We start from the raw sequence: 23,447 nt of genomic DNA on the forward strand, positions 1-23,447 counted from the left end.
GCTTTGAGAGTCCTTGATGCTAGCCCTCGCACAGCATGTCCAGGCAGGTGGGGAGCGCCTCAGTTCCATGAGTCATATCTTACAACCCCATTCTAGCGCAGATCAAAAACAAGCTCTAGGACCCAGGCAGACTGATTGTACTTCTTAATTTCAATTCATTCAGAAACTCAGCTCTTAGTACAAGGGGGGTGGGACAAATAGGAGATGGTGTTTGAGAACAGGTGGGGTCTTCTAAGGCTGTCCGAGAGAGTGTTTTGTGTGTTCTGACCGTGGAGACAGGGCAGAAAGGATACTTGCACTGCCATGCCTGGGGTAGACATCATTAATCTGGCATGGCGTTGTCTCTTGCTGCACCTAAGTGGGACCTCACAATCCTTTTGCACATGGGATCCAGGTAGTATAACAAAGAGGAAGGCTGGGGGCATGTCTACTTAAGTCACCAGGTTCCAAAATGATCTAGAGCTGTACATATGCTCACCTTCCCCTCTAAGAGAAGCTGCCTTGTGATTTTAAAAACTTCAGAAATTTTCTCTGTGGGGGCCACTCATTTATTCATTCTCTGTGGGAGCCATTCACATATTCATTCATTTATCTAACACACGCTGACTGGGTAGCTACTATGCATCTTACACTCTGCTGGATACTGGGGACAGAGAAATTTCCCTTCTTGTTCACCTCCTAATAACAACCAGATTTTTTGTTTGTTTGTTTGTTTTGGTCTGTTCTGCTAGGTGCGGGCTAATTTTTCTCAATCTTGGGCCTGGGAGCACTAAGTCTTGTGTTCTGTTGACCCCTTGTCATCAGGGCTTAGAGCACAGGCAGTGGTCCAGGAGGCAGCCATTGCTGAGAATTCCCCGGGAGGGACATCCTGAGCCACATTACCTCTGGGACCCTTCAGTCTAGCTACATTGTCCTCTCACACTCAGGGGTCCAGCAAAGGTGATTTTCTCTCTCTCTCTCTCTAAAGTAGTCACTCTGTTAGAGTAGAGAGTCTGGCTTCCATTCAGTAACCTAAATTGCTATTTATTATCAAGTGAAAGACAAAAGTGGGTGGTAGTGGGCAATTTGCACTTATGAGGAGGCACAGAGAGAGAGAGGAAGGTTGTGGAAGCAGGGAGGGGGGATTTGGGATGCTACTTTTTTAGTACCTGAGAAGCTGCCAATTCCAGTTGCTTGTTGTTTTTATCCCTGAAATAGGCCATCTTTTGGGCACTTTGGGAACAAGATACAGGACTTATTTCTTTGTAAATGTTAGATGACTATTTACTTAATTACCACAGAAGCCTCAGGCGCTAAGTTTTGCATGTGGTTTTCTCTTCCTCTTTTAAATTCTGCATTTCTGAGCCTGCCTTCCCCTTCCTGTGATTATCCTGAACATCTGATTGTCATCCCACCCATGCCTGCCTTTCCTCACCTCTCCACCCAGAGCATCAGGTGTCAGGATAATTCGGACTCTTTTCACTGTTAAAGATGACCTATCCATAGCCTCCTTTCAGGATTCACTAAGGCCAACTCTGTTATTCTCTGATGCGATACTTTGGGTCACGGTGAGTGACCTCCTATGAAGGTATTAGCATAGGGCCTGGCATGTGGTAGGTGACCAACAAATGCTTGTGGAACCTGAGTCTGATAAATTAATGTGTTCCAAGATGACATATGGTCCTTGAACAGTAGCCTTAAATTCCCCCAGAGTACTTTGGATGATAAAGTAAATTTTGTATAACCAGAGTGAGACAGTGTTTTTACCACAAGGATTCCCAGAAACTTGCTATGCATACAGATATATGTGAGGTGCTGGGGGCGGTGGTGCTGGTATACAACTCTTCTGCAATATATATATATATATATTTAGAGAAGGAGAGAGATGGGGGGAACAAAGGGAAAGGGAGATAATCTTAAGCAGTCTCCGTGCCCAGTGCAGAGCCCAACTTGGGGCTCGATCTCATAACCCTGAGATCATGACCTGAGCTGAAATCAAGAGTCAGACGCTTAACTGACTGAGCCACCCAAGCATCCAAAAATACTTTATATTTGCAGAAAATTTTCAGTTCAGCATTATGCAAAGCTGAAAGTTCACTTTAATTATTAAGTCTTTATCAATGGTCAATCTAAGTATTTTTTCTTTCATTCTGTTCTGTAAAATATCAGCCTCTGATCATGAATTATGCTGGATGTACTTCTTTTTATATTTTAATTCCCCATTTCAGAGCTCTTAATCTCTGGCTTATTGTGTGCTCTGAAGAACACTCTGGATTTTGGCTTCAGCTATCTATATTATGATGGGACAGATTCCGTTCTACTCTTTCTGCTGAGAAGAGAAACACCCATTTGGGCTACCTTGAAAACATTTCTCAATCTGACCCATCTCTGCCAATCAAAGTAGGCAAAAATAAGAATGCTGTGCCTCCTCTTGGGTAACATTATTAAACATCACCTCCTTCCCACTTGTAATAATTAAAGGAACTTTACCATATAATTATTATAGAAAATGGTAGATGGGTTACATACACCAGACTATAAGAACATGAATGATGAAATAGCAAATTAATTAACCCAAACTTTCCAAACAACTAATTGTGCTCAGTTCAAAGTCTGTGTTTCTTGTGATCCTGCTTATGATTTCATACTACATATAATTTATCTGCTAGTAAATTTTTTCTTAGAAAAAAATAATTTGTCATTACTTCATAATGTTCCACAAAGAGCATAATGATCTACAGAAAATGTCATAACTATTGAAACCTTTACTCCCTGAACACTTTCAGGACCTGTGAACTTATAGAGGCCTTAGCACTGCTCAGGAAAATGGTTTGGACTTCCTAAATCACATCATCACATCACATCACATCACATCACATCACATCACATCACAACACATCATGTCACTGTGCCAAATGCCTGACTTTCTTCCAACAAGATTAGCTTTAAATAAAGTTCTTATATTGAAGACTGTGGACAGTAAAAGATCTCCTTCTGAAGCCTTAGATAGCAGGCATTATTACTTATAAGTGGCTTCCTGTTGGCTCATCTTCACCCATTTCACTGTACATTTCAAACCATTGCTCTCTAAGTGGAAGAGAATTGCATTTACCACAGCATCAGTCCTATTATTTGGCTCTGAATGCAGGTATCTTTTTTCCCTGATGCATATAGCGTGGGAAGAAGATTTCAATAGAATTGTGAAAAATAGTTAAGAGAAGGGACCGAAGGGACCACTTCAGTGGCAGAAGTGAATGATTTTCGACTTGATAATGAAAATGAATTTTCCAGTCTGTATTTCTATTTCTCAAATTGCAGGTTACAATCCATTAGAGGGTTGTAGATTCAATTTAGTAGGTGGCAACCAATTGCTAAAAGAATGTCAGATAGAGTGGAATGCAAGATAAAAATCGTGGATGTAGCAGACAGCCTTGCTCATAGATGGGAAGGATAAGTAATACATAAAGGTTTTTGAAATATAAAAATTACATAATTTTCCAATTTTATGTATGGATTCCTATATACACACATATATGTCTGTACACAATGAATCATGATGTAAGATCTTTTTTATTATTGTGTCAGGATAAAACACTTTGAAAGTCACTTTGAAAGTATATGTGAAACACATGGATACTTCTAAGACAATTTACACTGGTTTTTCTGGTTTTTCCTTTTGCGATGATGGTTAAAAATCTATCTTAAATAATATTAATATTGCAACTTGCTTAGTGTGCCCATCCACCAATTTGCCACACATGTGAGACCTACTTTCCACCCACTCTTGTAAGATCTTAAATTCCACATACATATCCCAACAACTATGCAAATCCATTACCACACTTTGCCCGTCATTCTTCCATGTTCCCTTTCCCTTGCTCAGACTTGCTCTGCCAGATGATAGTGTAAGTCAAAAACACTTCCTCCCCTGTTCATTGGTTAGGAACTCGAAGAATTTTAAGCTCAAAGACAATCTGGAAGCCTTCCTGTAGGTGCTGTGGCTCGTCATCTTATGTGAAGGCTCACTGGAGTTGTGACAGTCCATATTAGTCTTGAGTCCACTCAGGAAGGGCTTGATCCCTGATCAGTGAGTTTTGTTTGCTCCCTGGCCACAGATTGCCTGGTGAGCCTAGATGGATCAGAGTCATTTCACCTCCATCAAGGAATTTACGTTTGCTGAGGCTCAGTTTCTGCTTGGCCTTGTTGACTAGACACAGTACATAGATGATCTCTCTTCTCACTATTGGTTTGATTTGTCAGCATTCCCTACTGGAAATGACAGCATCCTTTATTTCTCTACCCCCAGCATCTGGCACAGTTCCTGGCAAATAGGAGGCACCCGATAAATGGTGGTTGGTACAAATGTAATCATGCCACATTTTTTGAAATGGATGAGAAAGAAAACAGGCTAAGCAAAGGTTAAACAGTTCATCAATAGTGTAAATATGATTAATAACTTAGCTTATGCTGCCTCTGAAATCCATGACATTTTCACTTTGCTGCATCTGTACTACCAGGGAAATCATTCTAAGGAGCTTTGTTTCCAATAAATGGTCTTAGTTTGCACTATCCTATAAGAAAAGAATGGTGGGTGATGAGAATGATGATGTTGATTAATTTCAACTGTTGTAAAGATGATTTCTTGGAGATTTGTCTTTGAAAGGTAGAACTATCAAGAAAAGGCTTTATCAAAAGAAAAAAATGTAACTATGTGTTGTGACAGATGTTAACTAGACTTACAGTTTCACAAAACATAAATATTCAATCATTATGTTGTACACTTGCAACTAATATAATGTTACAAGTCAATTATATATTAAAAAATAAAAAGGCAAGAAACAGAGATATGGCCGAAGAATAGAAAATGATCTTCTCAGGCTTCTAATTTCTCTGTATAATAGTTGATCCATCCATAAGAGAGAGTCTCAGTGCTTGCTCCAGTAACAGACAATAGTGTATATTCATTTCAAGTTGCTTGACTCCATATGCCTAGAAAGACAGTATACTGTAGAACAGGAGTTCTCAACTGGGGGCAGTTTTATCTCCCAGGGCACATTATCTCCCAATGTCTGGAGACATTTTTGGCTGTCACAACTGGGGAGGAGGCTGTTCCTGGCACCTCATGTATAGAGGCCAGAGTTGTTACTATACATCCTACAACTCACAGGACAACACCCAACAACAAAGAATCCAGCCCCAAATGCCAATAATACCATTACTGAGAAATCCCACTCTAGAGCTTGGCTTTCCAGCTATATCATCTGGGTTGAACTTTCGGCTCCCCACTTTTTATTTGAGTGACCTTAGCTCACAGTTGCTCCACACTTCATACCTTAGCTTCTCCACTGATAAAATGAAGATGTAATACTGTCTTATGTCATCTGATTAAATGAGTTAATGCAAAGAAAATGCTCAGAACAGTGATTGGCAAATAAAATGCTTGATAAATGTTATTATTAGAGAAAATTGTGGATTAAACAATCAGAAATGATGCTTTGGTGAACATACATCTTTCTTGGTGGTTCCATCATTCCTGTCTATTTTTTGTAGACAAGTTAACAGTTGAGAGAAAGGCTTTTCTTGCTTTCTTTCTTTTTTTCTTTTTTACATGTTAGCTGGCCTGAAAGTAGATGTTGGTGTCCTTTCTTGGAGTAGGATGTTTTGGTGTGGACATCTCAGAGTACTCAGTAGGGTCACCAAGTGGTTGGTTAGCTGGCTAAGGGTTTTTTTTTTTTAATTATTATTCTTGAGAGAGGGAGAGAGAGAGAGAGAGAGAGAGAGACAGGCAGAGGGAGAAGCAGGCTCTCCACAGGAGCCCAATGCAGTACTTGATCCCAGGCCCCAGGATCACGCCCTGAGTCAAAGGCAGACCCTCAACCGCTGAACCACCCAGGCGTCCCGAGTTGGCTAAGTTTTGTATTGTTTGGCCTTATCACCTCCAGCTGGATTTAGTTTCATTCTGTATTGCAGGTGAAGATCCTAATGTATGAAAATGAAGTCCCAGGCAACCATGATTTGCTGTTTAATGTTATTTCTGGCCACAGAATGTTCTCACTATAGATCCAAGATGCACATAAAGGTAAGTTTGATCCATTTTTAGGTGGTCCCATGAGAAATCTGTCTGTTCTCCTAGATGGCTAAATTTATTATAAATAACATAATCTTAAATAAATTTTCAAATGACTACAATTTTACTCCTGCTGATAGTTTTTTTTTTTTTTTTAAGGGAACAAAGACAAATTGAGAGGTGGCTGGGACTTGTAACAGTACATTTGCAGGGTGCAACAAGTGTAATAATATAGTTGAAAAATCACTTTGCAAGCCACAAAATATGTAGATAGGCAGTTGTTGGGAGGAGGAAGTACTAGCCTGGCAGCTAGCAATTCAGCCCCAGACCTTAACTTTGCTTCTCATTAGTTGCACAAGTTGTTTTGCTTCTTTGAATCTTAATTTCCTTATCTATAACATAGGGTGTTTTGTTCATTTATTTTTATTTATTTTATTTTTTATTTTTGTATATTTTTTTATTGGAGTTCATTTGCCAACATAGCATAACACCCAGTGCTCATCCTGTCAAGTGCCCCCCTCAGTGCCTGTCACCCAGTCACCCCATCTCCCCTTCCACCATCCTTTGTTCATTTCTCAGTGTTAGGAGTCTCTCATGTCCTCTCTCCCTCTCTGATATTTCCCACTCATTTTCTCTCCTTTCCTCTATAATCCCTTTCACTATTTTTTGTATTCCCCATGTGAGTGAAACCATATCATGACCATCCTTCTCCGATTGACTTACTTCACTCAGCATAATACCCTCTAGTTCCATCCATGTCAAAGCAAATTGTGGGTATTTGTCATTTCTAATGGCTGAGTAATATTCCATTGTATACATAGACCACAGCTTCTTTATCCATTCATCTTTCGATGGACACTGAGGCTCCTTCCACAGTTTGGCTATGGTGGACATTGCTGCTAGAAACATCGGGGTGCAGGTGTCCTGGCATTTCACTGCATCTGTATCTCTGGGGTAAATCCCGAGCAGTGCAATTGCTGGGTCCCAGTGCAGTTCTATTTTTAACTCTTTGAGGAGCCTCCACAGTTTTCCAGAGTGGCTGCACCAGTTCACATTCCCACCAACTGTGCAAGAGGATTCCCCTTTGTCCACATCCTCTCCAACATTTGTTGTTTTCTGTCTTGTTAATTTTCACTATTCTCACAGGTGTGAGGTGGTATCTCATTATGGTTTTGATTTGTATTTCCCTGATGGTCAGTGATGCGGAGCATTTTCTCATGAGCTTGTTGGCCATGTGTAGGTCTTCTTTGGTGAAATTTATGTTCATGTCTTTTGCCCATTTCATGATTGGACTGTTTGTTTCTTTGCTGTTGAGTTTAGTAAGTTCTTTATAGATCTTGGATACTAGCCCTTTATCTGATATGTCATTTGCAAATATCTTTTCCCATCCTGTACGTTGTCTTTTAGTTTTGTTGATTGTTTCTTTTGTGTGCAGAAGCTTTTTATCTTGATGAAGTCCCAATAGTTCATTTTTGCTTTTGTTTCTCTTGCCTTCATAGATATATCTTGAAGAAGTTGCTGTGGCCAAGTTCAAAAAGGGTGTTGCCTGTGTTCTCCACTAGGATTTTGATGGATTCTTGTCTCACATTTATATTTTTCAACCATTTTGAGTTTATCTTTGTGTCTGGTGTGAGAGACTGGCCTAGTTTAATTCTTCTACATGTGGCTGTCCAATTTCACCAACACAATTTATTGAATAGACTGTCCTTTTTTCCAGGGGATATTCTTTCCTGCTTTGTTGAATATTAGTTGACCATAGAGTTGAGTGTCCACTTCTGGGTTCTCTACTCTGTTCCATTGATCTATGTGTCTGTTTTTGTGCCAGTACCACACTGTCTTGATGATCACAGCTTTGTAGTACAACTCGAAATCCGGCATTGTGATGCTCCCAGCTATGGTTTTCTTTTTCAGTATTCCTCTGGCTATTTGGGGTCTTTTCTGACTCCACACAAATCTTAAGATTATTTGTTCCAACTCTGTGAAGAAAGTCCATGGTATTTTGATAGGGATTTCATTGAATGTGTGAATTGTCCTGGGTAGCATAGACATTTTCATAATATGAATTCTTCCAATCCATGAGCATGGAATATTTTTCCATCTCTTTGTATCTTCCTCAATTTCTTTAAGAAGTATGGTATAGTTCTTAGGGTATAAATCCTTTACCTCTTTGGTTAGGTTTATTCCTAGGTATCTTATGCTTTTGGGTGCAATTTTAAATGGGATTGACTCCTTAATTTCTCTTTCTTCAGTCTCATTGTTAGCGTATAGAAATGCCACTGACTTCTGGGCATTGATTTTGTATCCTGCCATACTGCTGAATTGCTGTATGAGTTCTAGCAATCTTGGGGTGGAGTCTTTTGGGTTTTCTATGTACAGTATCATGTCATCTGCAAAGAGAGAGAGTTTGACTTCCTCTTTGCCAATTTGAATGCCTTTTATTTCTTTTTGTTGTCTGATTGCTGTGGGTAGGAGTTCTAGTAATATGTTGAATAGCAGTGGTGAAAGTGGACATCCCTGTCATGTTCCTGATCTTAGGGGAAAGGCTCTCAGGTTTTTCCCCATTGAGAATGATATTTGCTGTGGGCTTTCCATAGATGGCTTTTAAGATGCTGAGGAATGTTCCCTCTATACCTACACTCTGAAGAGTTTTGATCAGGAATGGATGCTGTAGGGTGGCCCTGGTGGTACAGCGGTTTAGCACTGCCTGCAGCCCAGGTGTGATCCTGGAGACCTGGGATCGAGTCCCATGTGGGGCTTCCTGCGTGGAGCCTGCTTCTCCCTCTGCCTTTCTCCCTCTCTCTCTCTCTGAATAAATAAATAAATAAATCTTAAAAAAAAAAAAAGGAATGGATGCTGTATTTTGTCCAATGCTTTCTCTGCATCTATTGAGAGGATCATATGGTTCTTGTTTTTTCTCTTGTTGATATGATCTATCACAATGATTGTTTTATGAGTGTTGAACCAACCTTGTGTCCTGGGGATAAATCTCACTTGGTCATGGTGAATAATCTTCTTAATGTACTGTTGGATCCTATTGGCTAGTATCTTGTTGAGAATTTTTGCATCTGTGTTCATCAGGGATATTGGTCTATAATTCTCCTTTTTGGTGAGGTCTTTGGTTTTGGGATTAAGGTGATGCTGGCCTCATAAAACCAGTTTGGAAGTATTCCATCCCTTTCTATCTTTTGGAACAGCTTTAGTAGAATAGGTATTATTTCTTCTTTAAACGTTTGATAAAATTCCCCTGGGAAGCCATCTGGTCCTGAACTTTTGTGTTTGGGAGGTTTTTGATGATTGCCTCAATTTCCTCCCTGGTTATTGGCCTGTTCATGTTTTCTATTTCTTCCTGTTCCAGTTTTGGTAATTTGTGGTTTTCCAGAAATGGGTCCATTTCTTCTAGATTGCCTAATTTACTGGTATATAGCTGCTCATAATATGTTTTTAAAATCGTTTGTATTTCCTTGGTATTGGTTGTGATCTCTCCTCTTACATTCATGATTTTATTAATTTGAGTCTTTTTTTCTTTCTAATGAGGCTGGCTAATGGTTTATCTATCTTATCAATTCTTTCAAGGAACCAACTCCTGGTTTTGTTGATCTGTTCTACAGTCTGGTCTCTATTTCATTGAGTTCTGCTCTAATCTTTATTAACTCTCCTCTGCTTGGTGTAGTTTTTATTTGCTTGTCTTTCTCTAGTTCCTTTAGGTGTGAGGTTAGCTTGCGTATTTGAGTTTTTTCCTTTTTTTTTTTTTTTTTTTTTTTGAGGGAAGCTTGTATTGCTTTCTATTTCCCTCTTAGGACTGCTTTGTCTGTATCCCAAAGATTTTAAATGGTTGTATTTTCATTTTCATTAGTTTCCATGAATCTTTTTAATTCTTCTCTAATTTCCTGGTTGAACTATTTATCTTTTAGTAGAGTGCTCTTTAACCTCCACGTGTTTGAGTTTCTTCCAAATTTCTTCTTGTGATTGAGTTCTAGTTTCAAAGCATTGTGATCTGCAAATATGCAGGGGACAATCCCAATCTTTTGGTATTGGTTGAGACCTGATTTGTGACCCTGTATGTGGTCCATTCTGGAGAAAGTTCCATGTGTTCTTGAAAATAATGTGTATTTGGTTGCATTCAGATGGAAGGTTCTGTATATATCGTGAAATCCATCTGGTCCAGTCTATCATTTAAAGCCCTTGTTTCTTTGGTGATGTTGTGCTTGGAATATCTGTCATTTGCAGAAAGCACCATGTTGAAGTCTCCTACTATTAGTGTGTTATTATCTAAGTATCTCTTTACTTTCATTATTAATTGATTGATATACTTGGCAGCTCCCACATTAGGGGCATAAATATTCACGATTGTTAGGTTTTCTTGTTGGGTAGATTCTTTAAGTATGATATGGTGTCCCTTTTCATCTCTTACTAGAGTCTTTGGGATAAACTTTAATTTATCTAATATGAGGATTGCTACCCCAGCTTTCTTTTGAGGACCATTTGAATGGTAAATAGTTCTCCAACCTTTCATTTTCAGGCTGGAGGTGTCCTTAGGTCTAAAATGAGTCTCTTGTTGACAGCAAATAGATGGGTCTTGCTTTTTTATCCAGTCCAAAATCCTGCATCTTTTGATGGGATCATTCAGCCCATTCACATTCAGAGTAACTACTGAAAGATATGAATTTAGTGTCATCATAATACCTATTTGGTCCCTGTTTTTGTGGATTGTTTCTTTGGGCTTCCTCTTTCTTCTTCAGGAACCCCCTTAATATTTTTTGCAGAGCTTGTTTTGTGGTCACATATTCTTTCAGTTTCTGGCTATCCTGGAAGCTCTTTATCCCTCCTTCTATTCTGAATGAGAGCCTTGTTGGATAGAGTATTCTTGGCTGCATGTTCTTCTCATTTAGGACCCTGAATATATCTTGCCAACCCTTTCTGGCCTGCCAGGTCTCTGTGGAGAAGTCTGCTGTTAATCTGATATTTCTCCCCGTATAAGTTAAGAATCTCTTGTCTCTCGCTGCTTTAAGGGTTTTCTCTTTATCTTTGGAATTTGCAAGTCTCACTATTAAATGTTGAGGTGTTGAACGGTTTTTATTGATTTAGAGGGGGGACCTCTCTGTCTCCTGGATCTGAATGCCTGTTTCCCTCCCCAAATTAGGGAAGTTCTCAGCTATGATTTGTTCAAATATGCTTTCTGGCCCTCTGTCCCTCTTAGCGTTTTCTGGAACCCTAATTATATGTAGATTTTTCCTTCTGAGGCTATCATTTATTTCCCTTAACCTTTCCTCATGGTCTTTTCATTGTTTTTCTCCTTTTTCCTCAGCTTCCTTCCTTGCCATCAACTTGTCTTCTGTGTTTCTCACTCTTTCTTCCACCTCATTAACCGTCATCATTAAGACCTTCAGTTTGGATTGCATCATTTCATTGTTTTTTAATTTTGGCCTGATTAGATCTAAATTCTGCAGTCATGAAGTCTCTTGAATCCTTTATGCTTTTTTCCAGAGCCACCAGTAGCTTTATAATTGTGCTTCTGAATTGGCTTTCTGACATCGAATTATAATCCATATTTTGTAACTGTGGCAGAGAGTGCTGTTTTTGATTCTTTCTTTTGTGGCAAGTTCTTCCTTCTAGTCCTTTTGCTCAGTGCAGAGTGGTTGTATGAGTGGGCTGAGTCAAGGATATAAAACACAACCTAAGTAAATTTCACCCTAGATGATTCTGACAAGGTCAGAGACCAGAAAATGAAAACAAAGATCAGAACAAAATAAAACAAAAGGACCACTAAAGTGAAAAACAAATTTTAAAACAAAGTAGTAAAAAATAAGAGGCCAAGAATCCCAAAGAAGAAGAAGAAAAAAGAGAAAAAAAGCAAGAGTAAAGAAGAAAAAAAGAAGAAAAAAAGGAGGGAGTACTGGGAGATGGTGATGGTGATGAAGTTGTAGTGGAGGGAGAATGTAGTCTACCTGAGGGGTCCTAGAGGGTGATCCTCTTGGTTCTGAGTGTATTAAGTTCTGTATGTTAGAAGATGTCAGTCCCAAATTTATATAAACCAGAAATACTTATAGAAAGTCCCAACACTGACCACCAAAACCTAAATGAGATAAAAGAGGGGGACAGGGGCAGCCGGGGTGGCTCAGCTGTTTAGTACCACCTTCTGCCCAGGGCATGATCCTGGAGACCCAGGATCACGTCCCATATCCGGCTCCTTGCATGGAGCCTGCTTCTCCTTCTACCTGTGTCTCTGCCTCTCTCTCTCTCTGTCTCAAATAAATAAAATCTTAAAAAAAAAAAAAAGAGGGGGACAGAATGTGAATGAAGAGAGAATATAACCTTACAGAATGAACCAGCACGGTATACCACTTGGTCTGGGTGCATGCTGGTCATGTTTTAGAACATATTAACTTCCACCATTTTAAAACAAAATGAGGCAGAGAAATAAACACAAAACAAAAAACATATCTCGTGTATCTCCCAAAATTATATTGAGTATGATCAAGGAAATATAGACATGGAAAATATATCTAGGACCTGTAATTGTAGAAATATGAAAGTTAAAAAGGAAGAAACTTAAAACTGAAGAGGTGGTAAAATATTGTAGTTAAGGTGGGAAGAGAAAAAATATTGGAAAATTTTAGTCTGATATAAAAACGAGTTGTACTGGAAAAAGGGCAAGAAGGGGGGGGTATACCCTCTAATTCTATATACTATAAATCCCTCGACTTCCCCTGGAGCTGTCCTGTGCTGCTGGTTCAAGAACTTGCTCTTCCCCTGTCCTTCCAGCTGGTCTTCTGGGGGAGGGGCTGCTGTGCTGACTCTCAGGTGTGTGCACCTGGGGGAGCTGCCCCGCCCCCCCCCCCCCCACCGGGTGCCGGGCTCAGTGGGAGCTGTTTTCCCCATGAGGCCCATGTCCCCTGTCAGCCCCGACCCTCCCAGGCACAGGGTGACACCAGGAGGAACAACCCCACTGGCGGCTGCCAGCCCTCCAGCCCTGGAGTCAGCTCCGGCAGTAACCACCGCAGCTCCCAGTCCGCAGGGGCCTGGATGCTCCGGGGCGGGGGTGCTGACCTACACAGCTCGGGAGCGCCCGTGGCAGGAGCCTCCCCGCTGTCCTGGGCCCTCCTCGCCTCTGCCTGTCCCGGGGGGACCACAGGATCCTGGGCTGTGTCCCCAGCACCCTGGGTCCGGGGCCTGCGCCGCTGCATTGCTCCCGGGGCCGCGGCTCTCTCGAAGGCAGCAGGGCACAGCCCCCTCTGCCCGGAGCCCCCCGACCCCCACCCCGCGACCCCCGGCTTCTCCCCAAGGCCCCGCCGGGGCTCCAGCCCTTTCCTGCGCTCGGCTGCGGGGTGTGGGGTGCTCCCCCCGGGGCACCTCCTGTTAGTGACCCCGGGAGGCTGGGGGCCCCACCGCCCTCCTGCGGTCCTGCCCGGTTCCCCGCTGAGCCTTTCCCTCCGGGAAGAGTCCAGTGTGGATTGTTACAGTTCCCGCTTCCCGGGCGGGCTCTCCTGTCCTGGGGCTCCCGCCCCCCTTAGCCCAGCTCCTCGCGGGGCCCTCCCCCACTGGATTCTTTTTTATTTTTATTTTTCCGCCTTCCCACCTTGTTAGAAGCGCAAACCCTTGTCTCTGTAGCGTTCCAGCTTCCCTCTTTAAATCTCAGGTCGAACCGTAGGTGTTCAGGATGGTTTGGAAGTTACCTAGTGAGTTGGTGGGGCCGGGTGAGGGGAGGCCCCTGCTCCTCTGCCTGCTTGCCTAGAGTTGTAGTTTTTTCCTTTTAGATCATTTTTATAGCCCTTTATAGCTACAAATGAATTTGTGATTCTATTATTGTCACCTAATGATTATTCCTAGCATCTGCTCATTTCCTCCTTTCTGGGAATAGTGTGGTATTTGGTGGATCATATTAGCTCCATTTCACAGTTAAAATTAATACAGATAGAGACCAGCTTAGCATTATAATTGTTACATCTCCTCTGCCCCTGGGTACTTAAACTTTCCAAAATAAGTACCCAATCCACTACACTAACCTGACCCTCAAGGCCCAAGTGACCACTGGCAAGAGGGTAGTTTGTCTTCCATATGTGTTCATCTCCATGCTTCTGTCTGCAAGTTCCTGCAGTATCACACATGGACCTGGTGCAGTTTTCTTCCGATTCCTGAACACATTTTCTCTTCATATCCACATGGAGCCTCTAAATTGAGATAAGAGAGGAGAGTCCCATGGTAAAGAGGACCTTTGGGAATTTATGTTTTACAGGATGGAGATAAACCTCAACATCCTGAAGGGAAACTCAAGACTGGAAGGATACAAGGTATGTGTCTACAGAACAGTCTTCTTCCACATGGAGACTGGACAGAGTAAAGAAGGGCCCAAATACTGCCGAGCATGTCTCCAGGCCACAAGCTTTCAAATAGAATAACAGTCTTCAACCAGTTCTCATTGTTAACCAGCATTGATAGACTTTTTTACAATTAGACCATTATCCATGGCATAGTCAATGACCCACATTGGCAAATATTCACATGCGTTCTAGAATAGAAGACAAGTGTTCCCTTTAAAACTCCAAAGGGAAATCTATTTGAATTAATGAGCTAACAAGAGACAGAAGAGGGAACAGGGCAGCATTCCTTCCTTCACGTGAAGATATTTTCAGAATGCTTAAATGTACGTAATACTCTGGCGCTGAGGAATCTATTGAAATGAGGTAAGATAGGTATTGTGTTGGTGAGACTGGTTGCTTTCAAGAAGTCAGAGATAAACAATGGAGATAATCATTACTAGTAAGATAGTGAAATCACACAGTTAGCCACCCCCCATACTAGGGATAATTGGATTCTGCACAGACATGTCCATGTATATTTTTAGCAACAAATACATCTCTATATAGATGTGGAGTTGAGATAAGAGGGAGAGAGATGGCTAACTTTCATTGAACATTTATGGCAATAATGATTGAAGTGCTGAACAGGATGCTATCTCATTCAATGTTTGTAACAAGACTATGGGCATCACCTCCAAACTGTATGAATGAAGAAATTGAGAAGCACTGAGCTCAAATAATTTACAAAACCGGGTACGGTGGGTAGGTGGTAAAGGAAAAGGCTAACTTCCTTGTTTCCTTTCTCCATGAATGGACTCATCCACAGAGCTGTCCAAGCCATTAATATGAATGCATCCCTTGACTCATAGGCAATTAGTCACCACTTGGTATTGACTACAATACCTTACTAGCTCTCATTATGATTTACTTCTTTTCCTTCCATTACCACTATCCTAAGGCAATTCTTCCTAGGAATACTTCAATAGCTTTATTCTTGGGCTCCCTGACTCAAGTCAACCCACTCTACTCATGGCCCAAAGCAGGCCTGCCACTGGGTTTTAAAAATAAAGTTTTATTGGAACACAGCCATGCCCATTTATTTACGTATTGTCTTTGATTGCTTTCATGCCACAAAGGCACAGTTAAGTAGTTATGACAAAGACCACATAGCCTACAATGCTGAAAATATTTACATTCTGGCTAGAGTTATCATATTTAGCAAATAAAAATATGAAATGCCTCATTAAACTTAAATGTTAGATAAACAATGAATGGTATTGCATGGGTCATACGAACACTACTTATCCATTGTTTAACTGAATATTTTCAAGTGATTCCTGTTATTCATGGAATCTGTATTTGCAAATTCTTCTGTTCATTGAAACTTATTTGTAACCCCCAAATCACTAGTCACAGTGCTTTCTGGATCATTCACAGAAAAAAATAATCAAGGTAGCTAAAGTGCAAGTTCCCAGCCAAACAAGGTGGCTTTTTGTCTTCTTGTTCTAGCTGTCCTACTACAAACAAGTGTTATTTTGGTGGTGTATGTAATGCCATATATTTTTTTCATTTTGTACTTTTTTTGAGTGATTTCACTGTTTAAAATGGCCCTGAGTATAGTTCTGAAGTGCTGTGTAGTGTTCCTGTAAAGGCTGTGATGTGCCTTAAGGAGAAAATACACATCTTAGATAAGCTTTGTTCATGTGCTATTGTGAGTTATGGTGCTATTGGCCATGAGTTCAATGTTATGAATCAACAACATAAAGTGTCTTTAAATAGAAACACAAACAAAACGAGCTCATTTATTAATCAGTTGATAAAAATGTTGTGAGGAAAAGCTTGTAAGAACCTGCCTTGATTTCCCCTCATTCAGTGTTTGTGGAAGCAACTTCACGAACATAACTACTGCAAATGATGAGAATCAACTGTGTCTGAAAATAAAATTAATTATTTTACTAGGCTTTGTGTATGATATCTGGCAACTCTATCTGTTCCTTTATAAAAATTTTACTGCATTCTGCTCTATGCTATTGTTAATTATCTTTCAAAAGCAAATCCAATCGCACTTTCTGGTAACCCTTGTATTAGCACAGAATTCAAAGTCCTTCATTCCTTCACTCCTGCTTTTCTCCCATCCTCATCTCTTGCCACCTTCCCCTTGGAAGCTCTGAACTAGTCTTTCTGTATGACCTGTGATCCCTTCTGTCCATATGCTGTTCACTCTGTCTAGACATTAGCTTTGCAATTTGCCTGGTAAGCCGTAGCTGGTGCTGAGGACACTGTTGAATGTCACCTCCTCTGGGAAGCAACCCCCAAATCCCTAGAATGAGTTAGCTGCCTCCCTCAGAGTGTAGCAATGCTAATTAGGCCTCCTCCTCTCTCTTTTCCTTTTCAGAGAAATGCCATGGACCTTGCATCACCACTTCCAACTGCAGCCAGCCCTGTGCTCAGCACTTTCGTGGAGAAATAGGATTTACATGTCATCAAAACAAGTGGCAAAAATCAACTGAAACGTGTACAAGCCTTTCTGTGGAAACACTCTTTAAGGTAATGCATTTGCAGATTATTGGCTTCCGGGGCTAATTTCCCAGGAGAAGGTACTGGCATGTTCATGTGTTCTGTTCGGCATGACAATAAATCTCAGATCTAGATTTGGGAAAATAGCAAAGTGGGTGAAATTTGTCTCTTCTTCCTTCCTTACCCAAACTCTTAGATACTCTCCCCATCCTCACTCTCTCTTTCTCCCTCTCAGCATCTTTTCTCAAAAATAGACCAGAAACTCAATCACACAATGGAAAATGCTTAGAGGTTAAAGTTTGAGCTCTAAAGATGGATTTGTGTGTAACTTCGTCTTATTAGGGAACTTGCAACTTCTTGAAATTACAGTTTAGCATTCTTTGACTGGCCAAACTCCAAATTCATTCTCCAACCCATTCCCACAAATTCCATGTGATTCCTCTTTCAAAAAATTAAAAAAAAAAAAGGACAAATTTTGTTTTTAGAATTTCTCCACTTCTCTAGAGGAAACTATCTTATCACATTTGAGTTAAGAACCATTGTCCTGAAAGCAATAGGTCAGTATCTTGATCTCAGTGGGAATTTTGGTGGAATTTCTTGTCTGTGCATGACTCCATCTTACTGTCTCCCACTTTTTTGGCATCTAAACAACTTTTTAGGACCACTTGCTTCCCTATTTTCCCCAGGTGGTGTATTTGTGCCTTAGCTTCTTTACTCTGACATGGGTTAGGTACTTAATCATTTTTTAACAAAACGACTTTTTCTTTTTAAAAACAGGACTTCAATAGTGCGTCACGCCTTTCCCTAGCAGCATCATCCATACCTGTTCATGTACTTGATTTTCGAGCTCCAGAGCCCATGGAGAGTGTAGCCCAAGGAATCCGCAGGAACTGTCCAGTTGACTATGCCTGCATCCTCGATGTTGTGAAATCATCAGAAGCCACATCTGGAAACATTGCATTTATAGTGGAGTTATTAAGAAATATTTCTACAGATTTGTCTGATAATGTTACCCGAGAAAAAATGAAGGTATTCTTTAATAATTTCATTAAAAAAACTTGATGGCATTTTTTTTTTTTGGTACCAAATCTTGCATTTAAACAGTTTCAAATGTACTTTTTAGGGTACAAGGTATGAAAACTACAGCAACCATAACAACAAAGATATGTATTTTATTTCAATTTTGCATATCAACTCACTCTAGTTTATGGAACTTTTCAAGAAGTTAGCACATTTTTAATACATGTTTTTGTATAGACTCACTATTTTCAAGAAAATGTCCCAAAAAAATGGCTGTGAGCAAAACTATGTTGCCCGCATTTCATTCTGTAGATAATTGTTCTGAGAAATGTTAATGGAGGTTTCATTTCTAAAAGGGAAATCTGTACATAGTAGATGTAGTAATTCCAAGTTAAATAAAGATAAACAGGCTTTCTTTTTTTTTTTAAGATTTGTATTTATTTATTCATGAGAGACACAGAGAGAGGGGCAGATACATAGGCAGAGGGAGAAGCAGGCTCACTGCAGGGGGCTTGATGCTGGGATTCCAGGACCCCAGAATCGCACCCTAAGGCAAAGGCAGACACTCACTACTGAGCCACCCATGCTTCCCAATAAACAAGTTTTCCTATGGCAGAACTTTTTAGAGCTTTTCATGTGTTAATGAAACTTGGAACTCCTTATAGGAGAGGGGATAGGGATATGGTATGCAGTATTTCTCAAATTTAGGTTTTTATAGAATGTACCCCCAAATCCCTCCATTAAACAATCATTAATATCTCATGAGAATTTTGGGTTATATGGAATGTAGTTTGGAAAGGCTGCTCCAGGCACATAATAAAGCAGGTAAACTTTATCTGTGATTTTTTTTTTTATTTTAATCATTGTTTTACTTTACTTCCCTCTCTGAAGTCTTCTTAGCATGAGATTCTAATAAACTGCGAATTTGAAGAGAAATATGTCAAATAAGATTTGATCACTAGAAATTTCAGGTTTTAGAAATTGGCTTTCTACAATAATGTGTAAATCCTTAGCATAATTTCCATTTTTTTCTCCATTGCAGAGTTATAGTGAAGTGGCCAACCACATCCTTGACACAGCAGCCATTTCAAATTGGGCTTTCATTCCAGACAAAAATACCAGCTCAGATTTGTTGCAGTCAGTGAATCTGTTTGCAAGGCAACTCCACATCCACAATGAATCTGAGAACATTGCGGATGAACTCTTCATTCAGGCAAAAGGGCTTCTCATCAACCACAATACCTCAGAGAAAAAGTTCAATTTCTCTGTGAGCATGAACAATACAACAGAGGGTATCTTAGGAGTAATAGAAATTCCCAGACAAGAGCTGTGGAAGCTGCCACCAAATGCATCCCAAGCCATCAGCATAGCTTTTCCCACGTTGGGGGCCATATTGAAGGAAGTCCACTTGCAAAATGTGAGTCTTCCTAGACCTGTAAATGGTCTCGTCCTTTCAGTGATTTTACCAGAACAATTGAAGCAAGTCTTATTCACCTTTGAGAAGATCAACAAGTCCCAGAATGCCAGGGCCCACTGTGTTGGCTGGCACTCCAGGAAAAGGAGGTGGGATGAGAATGCATGTGAAACCACATTGGAGATCATGAACAAAGTGAAATGCTTGTGTAACTACACCAACATGGTGATGTCCTTTTCAATTCTAATGTCCCCCAAATCTATAGAAAATAAAGTCCTGGACTACATCACCTGCATTGGGCTCAGCATCTCCATCTTTAGCCTGATTCTTTGCCTGATCATTGAAGCCATGGTGTGGTCCCGGGTGGTTGTGACAGAGATATCATACATGCGTCATGTGTGCATCGTGAACATAGCTGTGTCACTCCTGATTGCTAATGTGTGGTTCATCATAAACTCTAACTTTTACAAAAAGGTCCAGGACTCCAACTGGTGTGTTGCACTGACATTTTTCAGCCACTTTTTCTACCTCTCTCTGTTTTTCTGGATGTTCTTCAAAGCACTGCTCATCATCTATGGGATATTGGTTGTTTTCCGTAGGATGATGAAGTCCCGCATGATGGCCATTGGCTTTGCCATTGGCTATGGGTGCCCCTTGATCATTGCTGGCACCACAGTTGCTGTCACAGTGCCAGAGAAAGGCTACATGAGACCTGATGCTTGTTGGCTTAACTGGGACAATACCAAAGCCCTTTTAGCATTTGCCATCCCAGCCTTGGTCATTGTGGCTGTGAATCTTGTGGTGGTTTTGGTTGTTGCTGTCAACACTCAGAGGCCCTCTATTGGAAGTTCCAAGTCTCAGGATCTGGCCATAATTATGAGGATCAGCAAAAATGTTGCCATCCTCACCCCGTTGTTGGGACTGACCTGGGGTTTTGGAATAGCTACACTTATAGAAGACACTTCCTTGATATTCCATATAATCTTTGCCCTCCTCAATGCTTTTCAGGTAAGTTCCAAGAAGTAGACTTCTTTTATTAATTAATATTATTAATAAATGTTTTATTTATAAGATTATTTTTATTTTATAATTCACTATTCTGGCTATACAACAAAAAATGGCTATGATTGAAAAATATAGAATACGAAGTATTTCATTTCTTTCCATGTTTTACAGACATTCAGCTGTGGCATCTCTCACGCTATTGGTTGTCAAGTTGGATTTAGTTGATCAGGCTGATTGGGTGGGAATCTCCTTTCTTCAGTCCTCAACTGATCCATTGTATCCCTCCTAAAGTTTCAGTGTCAGAAGAAGTTGACCTTTATTTATGGAGGACTAGTATTTCATCAAAGATGTGTGAGTCTACACTCACACGCTATGCCTCAAAACAAAGCACAGTTTTTATCCTTTCTCATGCAATTTGGGAACTCAGTGAAATAGTCATTTTCCATAGTATGAAGAGACAGGGCTTGCCATTCTCTTTGAGTGCTAACGGGTTAGGAGTTCTCATGCTGCTTCCCTGTGAAATAAATGTTAGGTCGTTCTTCATTGAAATGGATCTTGCTGCATGCTGCTCCACGTTAAAAATGTTACTTTCCTCTGGGCTTCAACCTTTTCCTTAGCAAGATAAAGATATACATCTAAAATTGGGCAGCCCTGGTGGCTTAGCGGTTTAGCGCCCCCTTCAGCCCAGGGCGTGATCCTGGAGACCCGGGATTGAGTCCCATGTTGGGCTCCCTGCCTGTGTCTCTGCCTCTCTCTGTGTGTGTGTGTCTCTAAAAAAATTAATAAAATCTTAAAAAAAAAACACAACAAATCTAAAATCATCTCTATTGTCTTTTCTTGTTCTACCATACGTGGTTTGGCAAAATTATCCCTCTAAAATTTGCTTTGCTCTGTTTTGGCGACTGAGCTTGTACTTTTGGGAAGCTGTCACTAGCCAGACTGCTTTTCAAATCTATAAGTAATAGCAAATTTGGCAAGTTCACATCTTTAATTATACTTTGAATCAGGGGATGGCAAACTCCAGCCTGCTGCCTATTTTTGTAAATAGTCTTACTGGAATAAAGCCATACTCATTTATTTACATTTTGCCTATGGCTGCTTTTGAGCTACCATGGCAAAGTTGAGTAGTTGTAACAGAAACTGTGTAGCCCACAAAGCTAAAAATATTTCTTATCTGATTCTTCACAGAAAAAAATTTTCTAGCCACTGCTTTAAATATATAAATATAACTGCTTAGTGAAGCAGCAATGTATTCCTATTAACATGTCACTATTACTCTATTTAAAAAGGTAGTATGAAATACAAAGCAGACTTTTAAAAAATGCCCACTCAGATCAATTATAAATCTTGCTCATACTTCTTTAATAACTATGGTGAACATTTTTTTCATTCTTTGCCCTGCATGGCTTTATTTTTTTTTTTAATATTTTATTTATTTATTCATAGAGACACACAGAGAGAGGCAGAGACACAGGCAGAGGGAGAAGCAGGCTCCATGCAGGGAGCCAGAGGTGGGACTCCATCCCGGGTCTCCAGGATCGCACCCTGGGCTGAAGGCGGCGCTAAACCGCTGCACCACCCGGGCTGCCCCTGCATGGCTTTAAAGAGAAACTTTTGACTTAAGGTTTTTTTTGTTTTGTTTTGTTTTGTTTTTTAAATCAAAAGCTCTTGGACTGACATAAATCTCCCCAACTCTTGAAGTTACTTTGGTGATTAATGATCTCATTATTATTATTATTATTTTTCTTACTTTGCAACTTAATCAAACCCCAGAATGTTTTATTCTGTTTCTTTTCTGAATCACTTCTTTTCTCTTTTCTTGATAGAAAGAAAAATACTGAAACCCTTTTAGGTAAATTCACTCCAAATTTTCTCAGCAAGCTTTCCCTGTGAGTCATGTTTAAAATTCTTTATCTTCTAATCAGCATTTCTCCACCATGAAACTATCCTTAGAAACCCAGCCTTCCTTCCACTCTCATGGCAGGATCCAGAATTTTCTTTTCTTTTCCTTTCCTTTTATTTCTTTTCTTTTCTTTTTAAAAAGATTTTAACCATTTATTCATGAGAGACACAGAGAGAAGGCAGAGACATAGGCAGAGGGAGAAGCAGGCTGCCCATAGGGATCCTGATGTGGGACTCCATCCCCATACCCTGGGATCATGCCCTGAGCGGAAGGCAGACACTCAACTGCTGAGCCACCCAGTGGTCTGGGATCCAGAATTTTCTTAAACTTCAACTTGTACCATTTAAAAAGATTGACTGTAGATTACTGTGACTTTGTAGGTAACCAAATAATTTAAACTTGCTTTTAAATTTCTGTAGTTTTTCTCTTTTATGCATAAACTTCATTCCACCAGCTCAGAGAGCCTGCTCTTTCTTGACTTTTAACTCCAACTGAAAGTAAACTGTAATACAGGTTTTACTTCTCAAGACACCTTCCATGATTGATTGTTACTTTGAGCTACAGGATTCCATGTCATGTTATGTCATGTTACTAAGAGTAAGAACAGCTAAATATTTGGAAAGAAAGTAAACAGATATAATAAGGTAGAAAACATTATCCTACATCTGTAGCCGTTCAATAAATATCAATAATTTTCATGTGCAGACATGAAGGTGACCCTCTTTCTTTGAGGTACAATCACAGAAAATACTTGCCAACGTATTTTTCTTTTTTTTTTTTCTTTTATTCCTGAATCAGTAGAAGGGCAAGGTTCTAATGTCCAATAACTGTCTTGAAGATATCTAGAAGAGTGGTATTAAAACAGTTGGGATATTGTCTGCCAAATCATCCCTCATACTTCTGTTGAATTTTGCCACAGGGGTTCTTCATCCTGCTGTTTGGAACCATTATGGACCGCAAGGTAATTTGAATTTGTTTCATTCATTGTAAAAATTTTCACAGGGTTCAGGGTAGCAGGGGGTGAAACAGCTTTGATCAGAAGCCTGGTCCATGGGAGTGAATTTATGGAGGTGCTTGAGGCATGAGCTGAGGGGAGGAAGGGAGAGAAGTATATTCTCATTTCCTGTACTTAAGTCAACAGGAGGCTGTATATGAGAGTAGCTAAAAGAATAAAAACCATAACCAGAATTTTAATTTTAATCCTAAATCTAATTATAATAACCAAAATTTTAGTTTTTTTATTAT

General features: G+C 40.1%; 1 protein-coding gene across 5 annotated transcripts in view; it reads left to right on the forward strand.

Annotated features, from left to right (window-relative positions):
* The window catches only part of ADGRF4 (adhesion G protein-coupled receptor F4), a 31,282-nt gene that overhangs the window by 1,755 nt on the left and 6,080 nt on the right, over positions 1 to 23,447 (forward strand). For 4 of the 5 annotated variants that reach the window (XR_005367392.1, XM_038553339.1, XM_038553337.1 and 1 more), the window contains 6 exons: positions 5,950 to 6,058; positions 14,280 to 14,334; positions 16,739 to 16,890; positions 17,638 to 17,889; positions 18,923 to 20,302; positions 23,122 to 23,163. Coding sequence is in view for 4 of the 5 variants with exons in the window: in XM_038553339.1 (XP_038409267.1) it covers positions 5,966 to 6,058; positions 14,280 to 14,334; positions 16,739 to 16,890; positions 17,638 to 17,889; positions 18,923 to 20,302; positions 23,122 to 23,163 (1,974 nt within the window). In the remaining variant the exon portion in view is untranslated. The remainder of the gene's footprint in view (positions 1 to 5,949; positions 6,059 to 14,279; positions 14,335 to 16,738; positions 16,891 to 17,637; positions 17,890 to 18,922; positions 20,303 to 23,121; positions 23,164 to 23,447) is intronic. The other variant, XM_038553340.1, reaches the window with a different exon arrangement.

This window comes from Canis lupus, chromosome 12, assembly GCF_011100685.1.
Source record: "Canis lupus familiaris isolate Mischka breed German Shepherd chromosome 12, alternate assembly UU_Cfam_GSD_1.0, whole genome shotgun sequence".
Taxonomy (NCBI): domain Eukaryota; kingdom Metazoa; phylum Chordata; class Mammalia; order Carnivora; family Canidae; genus Canis; species Canis lupus.